Genomic DNA, 15,649 nt, shown 5'->3' with positions numbered 1-15,649 from the left:
TAAAGGCTTGAAAATTGTTGGATCATTTAAATATCTTAAATTCAAAATAAATTGACGATACAGACCTGAAAAAAGCAGTAAGAGCAAAAATTGCAGCTTCCAAATTGCCATCCTCTGTATGTGTGTGGACCTGGCTATCCTCAACTCTGTCTACATCACATTTAGGGATAGGAATCTGGCTCAGGACAGATATCACATGTTCTAGAAATAACACTGACAGAACCAAGTGCTGCGAAAATGCCTGGGAAAATTTATATACTACATGAATCAAATATTCTATAAACATATTCTTTAAGAAGAATCACTGAGAAATCATGAAACACGAACATCATATAAAGGTGTTTGTGTTAGAATATTAGAAAATATCTTATAATATCTTTTATATTATATTAGAGTATCTTAAATTATTTATTAGGATCAATTTATAATCATATAGATATCTTATAATATCTCTCATTATTATTATGATTTATTCCTTATTTAGGATTAGGTCTATGTTTCTCTATAAATAGAGATTAGTATTGAATCTTTTGTAATCAAGTCAGCATTAAGCTATTATCAATAATATTCAAATCCTTATTATTTTCTCTTCTCTTTTTCTCTAAAATCCCACAACTTCAACATGATATCAGAGTCTATTTCGATCCTCCTTGAATGATCCCGCTTCTATTCCGCTGCCGAGTTCCCAACAGTTAGGGAATATAATCATAGTTTCTCTTTTCCAACATTCCAACACGGTTTCACCATATGTCTCTTATTAAGAGAGACAACCCTATACCGTGACCCACTGTCTTTTGGTGATATTTTTTTTCTTAGTAAACCGTGTCCCAATTCCGGTTTACCCCTTCTTTGTAGCTTTTCATTTATTTTTCAGCAGATCAGTCGCAGAAATATTCATCACGTGGTACTGTTCATCGCAATCACTGTTCATCGCGAAAAAAAAAAAAAGAAAACACTCTTTTGTGTGGGGATTCTCATATATCTTGATGACTATTTGCTTACTTGCAATGTTAGTATTAACCTATGTGGCAAATAGCATTGGCTATGTAGGTAAAGGTCTACCATCACCAACAGACATTATGGTCGCAACGATAGCAATCTTTACCATTCCTGGGTTTCCACTGGCAATCACTTATAGTGTTCCATATGCCTTAATTTGGGACTTGGCCAATGGTTATTATTAATGGGTGTCCTGAATTTGGGAATAGTGGTCCCACAGATTGTGGTGTCCTTGGGAAGTGGACCGTGGGATCAGATTTTTGGTGGAGGAAACTCTTCAGCCTATGTCGTGGCAGCTGTTGCAACCCTTATGAGTGGGCTCTTAGCTGATAGGTTTGGAAGATTTGCAATTCAACTGATGGGATTCTTCTTGGTGCACGATTATTCTCTTTTCGATGGTTCCAGATCTGCCCTTACTCTCCAATTTTGATCAACAAAAATATGTGTCATTGTTCAAACAGCCGTTATCTCTCCTGTTTTGGACGCATTTTCTTATTCCATTGATTGATCATGGCTTCGTTTCGTTAGAGTCGCGCTGCTTCTTCTTCGGTGTTTGTCAGTTATTATTAATAGATTATAATAGTGGCTTATATTCCCACCGAAGATCATTCTGGTGGTGTCCCTTTTTCCACATATGAATCATATTAGTAATGACTCCTTCCTCCGTTGATAGTTATTTTGACAGTGTCTTTTATTTTCATGACATACTTTATCTTGGCAATTTGTCCCAGATGCACTGGCCTTGCCTTTTTCTCCTTGAAGCGCGCCTCTCTCTCCTTGAAGCAGATTTAAGTTTAAATATTTTGAGTCTCCATTACTATTGGTTTGAAGCTTCCAAATGCAGTTTTTTAGAAGAACGGAGCTTGCTTTGTTCAATTGCTTGCCATGAATTTCTCTCAGGCTGATGATCAATCAGGCTATTTGGCTAGGCTATATTTAGAGCAACTCTCTCCGACTTCACATGCATCCCTAAGTTGCCTCTCCATCTTTTTTTATTATTTTGTGGAGCAAAATATGGTTTTCTTGTAGCAAGCTAAAGTAAGCTTTAGCTTGAGGGGGAGTGTTAGAATATTAGAAAATATCTTATAATATCTTTTATATTATATTAGAGTATCTTAAATTATTTATTAAGATCAATTTATAATCATATAGATATCTTATAATATCTCATTATTATTATGATTTATTCCTTATTTAGGATTAGGTCTATGTTTCTCTAGAAATAGAAATTAGTATTGAATCTTTTGTAATCAAGTCAGCATTAAGCTATTATCAATAATATTCAAATCCTTATTATTTTCTCTTCTCTTTTTCTCTAAAATCCCACAACTTCAACAGTTTGAAATACTGTAAATATTATGTTACAACAAATAAGATAGATTAAGATCTGATTTGAGATTGATTTTATCGCTATAGCCAAGGAATTTGATTGTACAAATTTATTAGTATAAATTTGTTTAAATTAACACGTTGAGGGTTGATCTCGGAAGCAATCAGACTCATTTAGTTTCATATTTAACTTGGCATAAGAGTTCATATAATGTGGGCTTGGATAAAACCTTAAAAGTCCATGATAGAAACCTGAAAAGTCCAAATCAGAAACCTTGAAAGTCCCAACAAAAACTCTACCAAATCAAGAGCTTGGTCTCTCCCAATCAATATTCAGTCCCAGAATAAATGCCTACTCCTTTTTTCCTTCATGTTCCCTATTTATTAAATAATTGTCTAATAACATAACTGCTGCCTAATAATATAATAACTGCCTATAACTACCATTTATTTCTGTCTTCTCTAACAACATGCTTCTGCAAAAGAGCGTTTGGTGTCGTCAGCGTGCTCTCGAAACCTTTCCATAACATTGGACTTTTCTATTACTAGTTTTGGTGTAGCCTTCCATTCTTGTGTGCAGTTGTTGCATAAACTGGTAACAGTATGGTTTGTGTGTCTCAAGTCATCGTTTATTGGATCCAGATTTAGGTGCTGCCTATCAAAATTGTTGCAACCTAGAATTCTTTGCCACTGGGCACAGTGAACATATTATCTTTGTCATATCCCTTGGATGCAAATCCTCCGTGTGCAGTGCTTTTCCTTTTCGCCTAGTGATTGTTTGCCACTCCCCTTCTTATTCCTTCTCTGCACTGCCCAAGTTGATGTTTTCCTAGTGTTGATAAATGAATCTCCCTCGGTTGTCTCCCTTTACTCATTCTCTCCTCTGGTCGTGAAAATCTTTTTGGTTTAGACTTTCCTATTGTTGTCTTGGGACTTCCTATACCCATCTTAATCAGAATATCTTCCATTTATCCACTTTTCTTCATTGCTTGGTTCGATAGATTCAAGACTATCTAAATCGTGCACTCTTGTGATACTATTTGATTCCCAATTGTCATATGCTTCACTTAACTCCTACTTAATAGAAAGAATAAGAACATGTATTGAGACATTGGCTCTTACATATGCCATTAACTATGTCAAATAAGGAGGTAGTAAGGTATGCACTCAATCCCTGGTGCAAACCCTATTGTTGATTACAATTGTTAGATACTAGAGAACTGAGAGAAACTCACGGATAATATAAGAAAAATAATGGAAAACAAAGGAAAGAGTTGAAAAAGCTTGTTCTAGAATCTGATTATATTCTCTTACATTAATAACTCAACAAATGTTTTATAACAGAACAATAGGCTCTGAATCTGAACTAAGTGACAAACTCTAACTGACCCCATCACCAGCAGATACAGTAACTGTGCGGTGTACTGTACAGTTGAGAACAATCTGCAACTAACCCGCGCTAATACTTATAAGAAACTCTTCTATCACAACCTAATAGTTTTCACACTACTCTTGTCCATCATATTTACCATTCATTGCTAGAATATACACCTCAAACATTTAACCCCGTAATTCATAAACACTTCCAATTTAAGATCAATATCCATAATTTTAACATGTAAAAAAACATACTAAAACAGACAAATTCCCTTTTTTATGAACTCAAATTCTAGTGAACACTCTGTACAACCATTGTTATGAGAAAATAAATTGTAGTTAAAACTGAACAGGGGGTAATATATTTATTAATGAAAAAGACAGACTTACATAGAATGCATCCTGCATGGGCCATCCACCACGCAGCCTAGATATATCCTTCGTTATTATATCCCTTCCAGCAGCAGCCAGGACTTCATCAAAAACAGTTTTTGCACTAGTATTTTCAGCCAAAGAAGCAATCTTTTTATATAGTAAAGGTTAATTTACCAGAGGCAAAAAGCTAGAAAGCATCATATATTAATATGCAATGTGTGTGTGTGGGGGCAATAATTTCCAGACAATATAAAGAACTGTGTTGACATTTAGGCACATATTCTAAAATATATTAGGAAAAAAGGATACAGCACCGAGAGTTTCCACACGTAAATGTTTGTCAGTTGCATGTACAGTGGCAGAGATCAATGACTGTGTTGTCCTGTAATACATTGTATGTCACAATAACTAATGCTCAAAATTTATCAGGTAAAAGGATGATATAACCAAAGGTGGTTTCTCCAATAACGTAACATTTGTAAATAAACTATGCTTTAAACCTTGAGATATCAATCTCGGTCAATTCACTCCCTCTCCTTGTGACAAACTCAACGACAGCTTGAATAGCTCCTTCAGCTGACTGCTTGATCTTATCACATATAGCTACTGAGCAACCATGAAGCATAGCAACCAGCTGTATGAAAGTGTCATCCAAATTGATGATTATAATTTACAGACACACACACACACACATAAGGAGAACAAGAAAAGACAATTGCCTCGTCCTTGGTCAAAAGAATGCAGAGGGAGGAAATGATCCTGTTGAAAACTTCTGATGGATCAATAGAGGTATCCTGTATACACACATGAAAACTGTTAGGAAAATAGGTTAGAGTATCTTAGATTATCTAATAATATTGGCTTCCATATTTTCTTATATATCATAATGGTTTCCTTATTTAATTAGGAATAGTAAATAAGTATAAACAAAGATATGAAAACGGTGCTTTGTCTTTCATATTAACATTAACAGCCAACAAGTTACTTGCATCAACATAACATCGATATAAAATCATTATTCCACACAATTCTCTTCAACAAAAACCAAGAACATCTTGGGTCTTGTTTTTTTGGCTTAAATATACTATCCCTCAAAATATGATTTGTTTAAAATTTGTCCCTATTTGAATTTGGCTCATGTTTAGCTCTGCATTTAACAAAAAGTGTTTGTAGTCCTATTCCTCACCAGGGACTAAAACACAATTTTTTATTGAATGAAGGGAAATAGATATTGACAGACACAACGTGGTCAATGAACTTACATTCCTCAGCATGGCTATAACATCTTCAAGAGAAGACAAAGCACTGTATGACAATTCTATATCTTCCGCAGATATAGACAAACCAGGAGGTTTCGGAAGAGAAAGAGAAATGCTGAAGAGTAGATCAAGAATCTGCACAATGTAACCATTAAATGGACTATTAGAAGTGAAACCAGAGAGCATGTATTTTGTAAATCTTATAATATTTCAGAAAACAACACAGGTCTTATTTTATAACATAGACAAGACATCTCAAGTACATACTTGCGCTGATATCTTTCGGACTTCAGAATTTGTGTCCGCACAACGTGGAAGATACATTGTTACCCTATCTCCCAAGCACAAAGCTTCACGACTTGGCAATACAAATGCAGCTGAAAGTTGAAAACCAAAATAAATATTTTTCTTTTGGTTAAAATAGTGGCAGTGAGGTTTGTACCAATGATCTCATGCAAACTATCCAAACCCTTAACCAGTAGCCCAGTCCCAGTGACATAAATAGTTATATAGTACATATAAAAAAAATTCGAAGTCATCTGTTGGAACATATTTACATGGTAGCTTAGAAAAATTCCCATATAGAGCACGGTCAATTTGCTTGGTATGTGAACAATTCCCATGGCAGCCCAGTGCACAATAGCCACTAACACAAACCATCTGAAACTTGAGAAGCATCTCATGGACTGCAAGACAACCTCTTTTCCTCTGATATTCAACAGGGGAAGAAACAAATTGATCAATTTGCCGCACGGTAAGCATTAGCAGCTCTGCTCGACTTCTTCCATCCTCTCCACTAAATATTATGTTTTTACTAATTAGTACAAGTGAAAAAACACCTTTACAATTTATACACACAGGATGTATGACATGATTGGAAGGTCAAAAACTTTTTAATGGATTAATTTAATGATGGGTGTATTTAGAAAGAGAAAGATGAAGGATAAAATATTGTGTTCATAATAAGTAAACAATAACAAGCAAACAATTAATTGTAAAAATGATAGCTCAGAATGGAAATATGAACAAAAGAGTAAATTTATTTTTGGAAATAAAAATTTTTAGAAGAGCAATGGAAGTAAAATGAGCAAGCAATAAGATAAAAATGAAACAATTAAAACATTCAAAGGGAGAAGATGTTTAAAGAAACACAACTTAAGCAGAATAATACGATGTGTTTAAATAAATTACCCAGTGAGCAGAATTGCACATAAGAGAGAGACCAGGTTGTCTATAAGGGGATTGACAACTTCAACTGGATCATTTTGTATCGCAAAGAACCCCAATGTGGCCTGTCAAATTCATCAGAAAACTTAGATGGCTAAAAATTTGCAAATATATTCAAAAGCCAAATAATAACCCATACCTTCATCACATAGTTTCTAGTTTCAACCGTTAGCTTTGGCTCCACAGAGACCAATGTAGTGCAGGCACTTATAGCAAGAGCCTAAGTATAAAAAAAAGTTAAACAGTATCAGCTTTAATTGACAAGTGACTCCACCTTAGACACAAGTGCTCCTTCAACAACGTTTTATATACCTGAGTACGCAAGAGTTCATTTAAATCAGCAAAGCCATCATTATCATCTCGACCCATTAAAGTTAAAATATAATCAAGCAGTTGATCCCTTCTTTTCAATGGAAACGGTGCCCCACTTTCAGCAGCATTAATGACAGCATTACCTGCGTTATCAGAATTACATCATGCACACAATTATCAGGACATCAACCTGAAATTTGATGAAGTTCTGATGAACTCTTAACAAGAGGTGAAGCAAACTGGAAACTAGCTGTTAACGCCCATATCAACATCAATACTGGTAAGATAACTGGTTTAATGATATTAACAACAATGACAATGATGGCTAACTACATTGTGTATTCATTGTAACACCATTATGAATACAAGTAGTGCGTTCTTGAGTAAGACACACAAAAATTGCACAAATTCTGTAGAGGAATAGGGGGTGCTTATTTGGGACCGACAATAAAAAACTATAAATGAGTGATGTGTACATGTGGGACCCACTTGAGCACCTAAATTGGGAAATTCCATGGTGGATTCTGTAAACATAGTATTGCCGCAAATGGCAGATATAATAGGTGTTGCAGCCTATGGCGTCCAGCACAAAATCCACCATTCCATAAAGCAATGGCATTGCCATGGCTGAATTTGGCAACACTTTTTCACAAATGTTCATTTTCTAAAAATGGTTTTCTAGCAATAAATGGTTTTCTAAAAGTCCATTTTATAAGTAAATAAATGTTTTCACTAAATAAAAGAAATGAAAAGTTTTGATGATCAAATTACCAACCAACAGAAGCAACAAGTACAACACAACAAGCATCATAAATAATTAAAATATGAAGACATGATTACAAACCTAGTAAATCAATTGCTGTGATCACAGCTTGTTTTGCTATAGGATGACGCACATGAAGAAGCCTTGAAAGCATGTTGGTGCCCTGGCCACAAATAAATTATATGATCAAATCAACTTTTGAAATAACCACAAATATATTAACAGGAAGTGAGATCCATTTTACTCATGCTGTCAAACAGTTGTTATTTAAGATCTTCTATTAACTATTTCTAGGTAAGTTATACTTATAACTGTCAAAGGTTTAATATTGTAAGATGGTTGTGATATCCCTCAACCCCGTATAAATACATATCATTTGAACACTCGGCTTTCATATAACATAATCAGAACTCAGTTTTCTCAAATCCTTAATCCTCTGAATTTCTCCTCACCCAAATTCTCTATATTAGTTTTTCACAATACAGTATCAAAAGTTGGTTCCTGAACCATTCCCATGGATTCTGCACATTTCCCATCACCTCCTCCTCTACCACCATCAGAAAGCCTTTACCATACAATCCATGCCCACTGCGTCCTCCTCTACCATCAGCAAGCTATCCAGTGAATCTTACACTAATCAATTCATTCCCTCCTCTGATGAATACATCCTTCACATTGGTAAGAACAAGTACCTGTCCCATTTTAGAACTCTATAAAAAGAATTAGACAAGAACTTTTCTGTGTGGAAGCAAGAAATAAAGCCTACAACCAAATATCATCAACATCTTCAAAACACAAGCACCAATCACCATGCATTCCTCATGCCGTGATTTCATTAACTAACTTCCTACTTCCGCGCTCAACTATGCAATCCCAAATGCGCCCTCCCACTTTCTTGATAATTCTTTCCAGGCATGTGTTCACTGTTCCCTCCGACCATGTTTCCCCCATTGTTGACGTCAACCTTTTAAGCATGCATCTGCTCTAACCTGATGATGCATGCATCCTTTCATTCTTGAGCTTGATTCCAACTCCCTATCATTTTCTCCAGTGAATCCAATCTCGTATCCATTCTTGCTGAAACTGAAACCATGTAACAATTGCAGCATTTTGTTACCCACTGCTCCTAGGAGTTGGACACCAGTTGAAAGAACTAAATCATAAGGGAAACAATGAAAGAAAGAGTGTCCCAAAATTGTATAATCTCTTCTTTCCTCTGTATTCTCCACCTCAGTCTCCTACTAACCAACCTGATAAGTTACAGGTCAGTTGCTTGGTACATGCTACTGACTTAACTAGAGGTTTAATCCTCCATTTCTTTCCTACTTTTCCTATCATATACTTTCTCAATAAGGTTGTTGCCTATCAACTAACAACTGTTTTTATAAATGAACTCTAACTTGTCTTGCAAGCCACTAACAAGACTAAACAGATTTGAAATTCCTAACAAATTCGGGGAAGTTATTTAACAGAAGCTAAGACAGAGTTTAATAGCTCATAAAATATTCTTAAGACTCCACATAAAGCCTACGCATACACACGAAATACCACGTTCAGAAGTTATGGGGTTCTTACTACACTACAAAAGCCTAATTTTTTAGCTTATTTCAATACAAAAAATCTCTTTCACATGGGCCAGAAAAGGCTACTCCTATTATCACTTGTTTCTCTCAATCATTGACCAGAGGTCAGATACTAACTTAAAAAGTCTCCTTGTGTATAATTAATAACTCAGTAACATTCACACTAACTTCATAAAAAATTACGGAAACAACTCATGAAACTGTTTTCTTTATCCAGAAAACAGTAATAACATATAAACAGTTAAGGGTCATTTTCTTCAAAAGCTATTGTTTATTTTATTTTATTGTCTTGTAAACTTTTTAGTACCTCACAAATTAAAACTGTATTTAAAAAAATAAACTGAGCATGGTTCCAATCAATCCACTTCAATTCATTTGTATCCAGTCTGAAATAAAGCAAGGCAACAAAGTATAGATACTCATACAAATAGCAAGTCAAAAACAGATATAAAGATAACCTACAACAAGGGCATTTATTCTGGCTTCAATAACTGATGAAGGGGCATACTTCGCAGCATATCCATACATTAAAGCCAAGGCAGCATGTATGTCATCAGACTCTTCTGTTCTGAAACTATCAGAGAACAATGATAGTATCCTGCAACAGATGAAAGCTACAAACAGGTCAGACAGATTCTGAATCAAATTCAATTGTGGAAAAGATTATTCAAAGAGCATGTGGATGAACTTTTATCATGTTCAAATACAAACTAAATAACTGTTCAATTTTACACTATTGCCATGTTCTGATGCAAATTAAGCGACTGTTCAACCAAAGCATATATTGATCTACGACTACAAATAGGTCAGATAAGTTCTGAATCTAATTGAATCTAAGAAAAGGAAAAGGAAAGAGACCCCTTCTTAGATGTTTTGAATGAAGGGTAGGGAATCGAAACCAAGACATAACGTACAATGTGATTAAGAAACAGAATATGGATTTCGGCTGTAACAATGTTACCTAAATGGAAAGCAAGGGAGGAATGATTAGAAGCACTGCATAATGGTAAGGAAAGGGCATTGATGAGCATCAACCAATTCAGTAAATATTTGGGAAGGGAGCAAGTAAACCCTCAAAGAGTTTATTCGTATCTATGTACGACTATTCTCTCTCTCCTATATCTGTTTAATCTATATTAGTGACAGACAGAACACTCCACTCATACTACAGTGATCTACAACCTTTAGTTATGTTAGAAACTCCTGAGGTAGACTACATTTGGGATATAAGAGAAGGGGAAGAAAAGGAATTTGGGTTGTAACAACCTTGCCTACATAGGAAGGAACTTGCAAAGGGAGGAAAGGGTAGGGAAGGCATCCAACTTCAGTCGTGCGACCTTTGGCAGGACATTGTAGAACCTAGAACTTTTGCAAGTTCTATCTTTGTTTTCTTGTTTGTCAGTAATTCAGATATGTATAACTGGAGGTTTATAACTATTTTTGAGTAACAAGCTACCAGTTCCTATCAAGTTACTGTTTTCTTAACATATTCGAAAAGGTGGTGCATCTTACACAGGCACAATCTTTCCAGTTACAAATAAAAAACACAGACACACTTGAAGTTTTGTCCTTTAATGGAAGATGTGTGTGAAACTGTGAGTGTCAAGACGTAAAAATAAGACCAAGAAAGGAGATAAAAGGGAGAAAAGCAGATCATATGACTGTAACACTATGGTCCTAACAATTTTGTCAGACACAATGGCATAATATAACATAGCAAGTAAAGGTTCTGAAACATTCAAGCCACAATGAAGTACAAAAAGGAGAAGACTTAAAAAAAGAAACGGTTAGAAGTCGTCAAAAAATTAGGGTCTCTTTGGGTTCTTTCTTCATTATTTGTTTTCACTTTTCATGTCATTTCACTTTTAATTACAAATATGCCACTTTACTATAAAAAGTTGTCTTCAATTTTTCATTTTTTTCTCTAAATTTTTTTGAAAACATGAAATATCGCAAAAACAATGTGACATTTTTGTAATTTAGTGAAAAGTGAAAGTCATAAATGAAAACAGATAATAGAATGACAAACCAAACAGACCCTTATAATTTCACATGCATAAGCTTGGGTTTAGAATGTGAGCTGATAAACCAATCCGGAAAGAGAAGTGTATACACTCAATCCTACAAGTCTAAACCTCTGAATTATGGTTCGTCCAACATTGTCTATAATATCCTTCAGCTTCTCCAACACTGTATCCAAGTGAGATGCAGCAACCTTCACACCAAAAAAAAACAATGGTAATTTAAGAAGCAGCGGGAAACGGAAAATATGTCTAACAAGTTAAAAAAGAAAAAGAAATTGAATTACCAATCCCATTGCTTTCGCCAAACCAAGCCTATTTGTTGGGATTGCAATGTTGGACTGCTTATACATCCAATCCATTTTATCATGGACATAAACTCTGTCATTAACCTTTTGAAGCAGAATCCCCAAGCATCTGTGTCAAAGTTCAAAATAACTTTTCACACTCTTTCAGTCTTAAATACTAGGCATTTAGATTCAGACAGAAAGCATCAAACTGAATTTGAAAATCCATGGTTTTTCTAATGAAATTCAAATACCAAAACAAGTCATGAGCTAGATAAGTCCTGAGGTACAGATTTCAATAACTAACTACACGAAAGGTTTATATAGGCTATATGCTCGACTGTGTTTCATTATTTCACATCACATATTTTACCAGATTCACAAAAAAGAAATGACTAGATATTTGTTTATAGAAGTCATAGAAATAATGTAAATAAGGCAGTTATGGTTATATATATGTGGGGAATGCTAGAATGCATCCACTAGTTTTTATGAAGGAGCAATTTAGTAACATGCACCTTCAGATGTGTTTAACAGTTTTTTAGTTATAACTTGCTAACGTACTTGTAGAAAGTAATGGAATAATTATTTCTTATACATATTGCTAGCCAGGAAAATGTCTTTGTTGAATAAGAGAAAATGAGAGAGACATATGGTGAAACCGTGTGTCTGAACTACACAACGGAGTCTGTTTTATATAGGCTCAAGGCAATAAATACAAAAATAAATATGGGAGATATTATCTCTATTTACATGATATGTAATAAATATAAATATATTTTCAACACTCCCCCTCAAGCTGGAGCATATAAATCATATGCACCAAGCTTGTTACATATATAACTGATTCAAGGACCTCTCAGAGACTTAGTGAATACATCTGCCAATTGATCATTGGAATTAACAAAACTAGTGGTGATGTCGCCTGATTCGATCTTCTCCCTTACAAAGTGACAATCTATCTCAATATGCTTGGTCCTCTCATGAAAAACTGGATTAGAGGCAATGTGCAATGCTGCTTGATTATCACATATTAATGTCATTTGTGTTGCCTCTTCAAATTGAAGCTCTTTGAGTAACTGTTTCAACCAAATGAGCTCACAAGTCACTAATGCCATAGCCCTGTATTCAGCTTCAGCGCTAGATCTTGCAACTACACTTTGTTTCTTACTCTTCCAAGATATTAAGTTTCCTCCAACAAGTACACAATACCCAGAAGTGGATCGCCTATCAATGGGTGAGCCTGCCCAATCGGCATCTGAATAACCAACTATCTGAGTATGTCCTCTGTTTTCATAAATTAGACCCTTTCCTGGAGCACCTTTAATGTATTTCAAGATTCGTATCACAGCATCCCAGTGTTCTTGACAAGGAGAATTTAAGAATTGACTTACCACACTGACTGCAAAAGAAATGTCTGGACGGGTGACTGTGAGGTAGTTTAATTTACCAACCAATCTTCTGTATCTCCCTGAATCTAAAAATGGCTCCCCATGATTAGGTAGAAGTTTGACGTTTGGATCCATAGGAGTGTCAACCGGTTTGGCATTCAACAAACCTGTCTCTTCAAGAATATCCATAGCATATTTTCTTTGTGAAATTACTAAGCCGTCCTTAGATTGGGCTACCTCAATACCCAAGAAGTAGCGGAGCTTGCCAAGATCTTTAGTTTGAAACTGATGAGATAAATGTTGTTTCAATTGGAGTATGCCCTGTTGATCACTACCAGTTATGACAATATCATCTACATAGACAATCAAGTAAATGCACCCTTGGGTTGAGTGACGATAAAAAAGAGAATGATCAGCTTCACTTCGAATCATGCCAAATTGTTGCACTACTGTGCTAAATCTACCAAACCAAGCTCGAGGAGACTGTTTAAGACCATAGAGAGACCTCTGAAGTCGACAAACCATGGTAGAGGACTCCCCCTGAGCAACAAACCCAGGTGGTTGCTCCATATACACTTCTTCTTCAAGGTCACCATGCAAAAAAGCATTTTTAATGTCAAGTTGATGTAGAGACCAATGTCTGATGGCTGCAATAGAGAGGAGTAGTCTAACAGAGGCCATCTTAGCCACAGGGGAGAAAGTATCACTGTAATCGAGGCCAAAAACTTGAGTGTACCCTTTTGCTACCAAACGAGCTTTAAAACGATCAATCTTACCATCAGGACCAACTTTCACCGTATAAAGCCAACGACATCCTACTAAAGACTTTCCCGACGGTAAAGGAACCAATTCCCATGTACCACTACTCTGAAGTGCACACATCTCGTCAATCATTGCTTGTCTCCACTCTGGGTGAGATAAAGCTTCACCTGGAGATTTAGGAATAGAAACAGAAGACAGGGAAGACAAACAAGTATAATGCAAAGGAGAAAGACGATGGTAACTCAAGCCAATGTAATGAGGGGATGGGTTACGAGTAGGACGTATACCTTTACGAATAGCAATAGGAATATCAAGGGTCGGATCCGATAAAGAAGGAGGTGGCGGTGAAGGAGCGTCTGGAGTGACCTCGGTATCAAGAACAGGTGTAGGGACATGTACAACCGATGGTGGTTGACGACGACGATATGTCTGAAGAGGTTGTACAGTTGGAGGATCAACAAGAGGAGTCTCAAGTGGGACAGTGGGAGGGGCCACAGGAGGTGTCTCAGGTGGGGCATACGTAATAGGCTCTAATGGTAAAAGAGAAGGTGAAATAGACTTTGGTAGGTCCAGAGGAATAGTTGCAGACAAAGGATCAGGAAGCGACTCATAGTATGTAACAGACTCAAAAAATGTGACATCAACCGATATGAGATATCGTCGAAGAGTAGGAGAATAACAACGATAACCTTTTTGGGACCGATGATAACCCAGAAAGACACATTTTAATGATCGAGCTGAAAGTTTGTCAAGACCAGGAGTGAGATTGTGGACAAAACATGTAGATCCGAAGACCCGAGGAGGAAGTGAGTGAAGAGGGGTACCAGGAAAGAGGATCGAGTGAGGGACTTTGTTATCAAGAGCAGACGAAGGCATGCGATTTATAAGATAGCACGCCGTTAGAACAGCATCGCCCCAAAAGCGAGATGGTACATTACCATGAAGAAGGAGAGTACGAGTGGTTTCAATAAGGTGCCGATTTTTGCGTTCGGCTACCCCATTTTGTTGAGGTGTATGAGCACAAGATGTTTGATGAAGAATGCCGTTAGAGGTCATAAAATTTTGAAATTGATGGGACAAATATTCACGGGCATTATCACTGCGCAAAGTGCGAATGGATACACCAAATTGAGTTTTAATTTCCTTATAAAATTGTTCAAAAATAGAAAATAATTCAGACCTATTTTTCATTAAAAATAACCACGTACAACGGGAAAAATCATCGATAAAGGTAACAAAATATCTAGACTCAAGTGTGGAAATAGTACGAGAGGGACCCCAAACATCTGAGTGAACTAAAGCAAATGGGGAGGAAGCTCGTTTATTAGCTCGATCAGTGAAATGACTACGAGTGTGTTTCCCTAATTGACACGACTCACAATTTAAGCTAGATATTTTGGTTAGATTAGGTACTAATTGTTGAAGTTTGGGAAGACTCGGATGACCTAACTGAGCATGTATAGTAAGAGGAGAATATGTGGTAGGGCACGCTGTTGATGGGTTTGAGAGATAATAAAGACCATTAGACTCACATCCGACACCAATTTGTCGTCCTGATATTCGGTCTTGCAAAGTAACATTGCAATTAGTAAATGTGACAACACAGTCATGAGAACGAGTCAATCGACTGATAGAAATTAAATTAAATGGGCATCCAGGCACATAAAGGACAGATTTAACTAACAGAGTAGGGAGGATTTGGACAGTGCCAATCCCTTGAGACTGTGTTTGGGAACCATTGGCTGAGACTATCCTAGGTAAATAACCAGATGTTGAGAGGGGAGAAAAGAGTCTTATTACCAGTAATGTGATCAGATGCACCAGAATCGAGAATCCATGGGCTATGAGAAAGTGAGATGCAAACAAGTGACTTACCACTTTGTGCAGTTGAAACAACGGAACTCGAGTTTTGACAATACTCTAACCACCAAAGAAAATCTTCATAAGTAGCCATAATCAATAAG

The 15,649-nt window shown here is 36.2% G+C and overlaps 1 protein-coding gene across 1 annotated transcript in view; it reads right to left on the bottom strand.

Moving 5' to 3' along the window:
• Positions 1-15,649, bottom strand: part of LOC101510452 (protein SHOOT GRAVITROPISM 6-like) — a 46,053-nt gene that overhangs the window by 12,832 nt on the left and 17,572 nt on the right. The window contains exons 24-38 of the mRNA XM_004493958.4: positions 11,533-11,662; positions 11,360-11,439; positions 9,687-9,822; positions 7,723-7,804; positions 6,879-7,021; positions 6,706-6,786; positions 6,531-6,631; positions 5,897-6,135; positions 5,607-5,716; positions 5,343-5,474; positions 4,800-4,874; positions 4,581-4,714; positions 4,390-4,462; positions 4,096-4,227; positions 66-241 (exon numbers count right to left, since the gene is read on the bottom strand). Coding sequence (XP_004494015.1) covers positions 66-241; positions 4,096-4,227; positions 4,390-4,462; positions 4,581-4,714; positions 4,800-4,874; positions 5,343-5,474; positions 5,607-5,716; positions 5,897-6,135; positions 6,531-6,631; positions 6,706-6,786; positions 6,879-7,021; positions 7,723-7,804; positions 9,687-9,822; positions 11,360-11,439; positions 11,533-11,662 — 1,824 coding nt within the window. The remainder of the gene's footprint in view (positions 1-65; positions 242-4,095; positions 4,228-4,389; positions 4,463-4,580; positions 4,715-4,799; positions 4,875-5,342; positions 5,475-5,606; positions 5,717-5,896; positions 6,136-6,530; positions 6,632-6,705; positions 6,787-6,878; positions 7,022-7,722; positions 7,805-9,686; positions 9,823-11,359; positions 11,440-11,532; positions 11,663-15,649) is intronic.

Source organism: Cicer arietinum, chromosome 3 (assembly GCF_000331145.2).
Source record: "Cicer arietinum cultivar CDC Frontier isolate Library 1 chromosome 3, Cicar.CDCFrontier_v2.0, whole genome shotgun sequence".
Taxonomy (NCBI): domain Eukaryota; kingdom Viridiplantae; phylum Streptophyta; class Magnoliopsida; order Fabales; family Fabaceae; genus Cicer; species Cicer arietinum.
The sequence above is the reverse complement of the archived record's forward strand: the minus strand, read 5'-3'. Positions and strand labels throughout refer to the sequence as shown.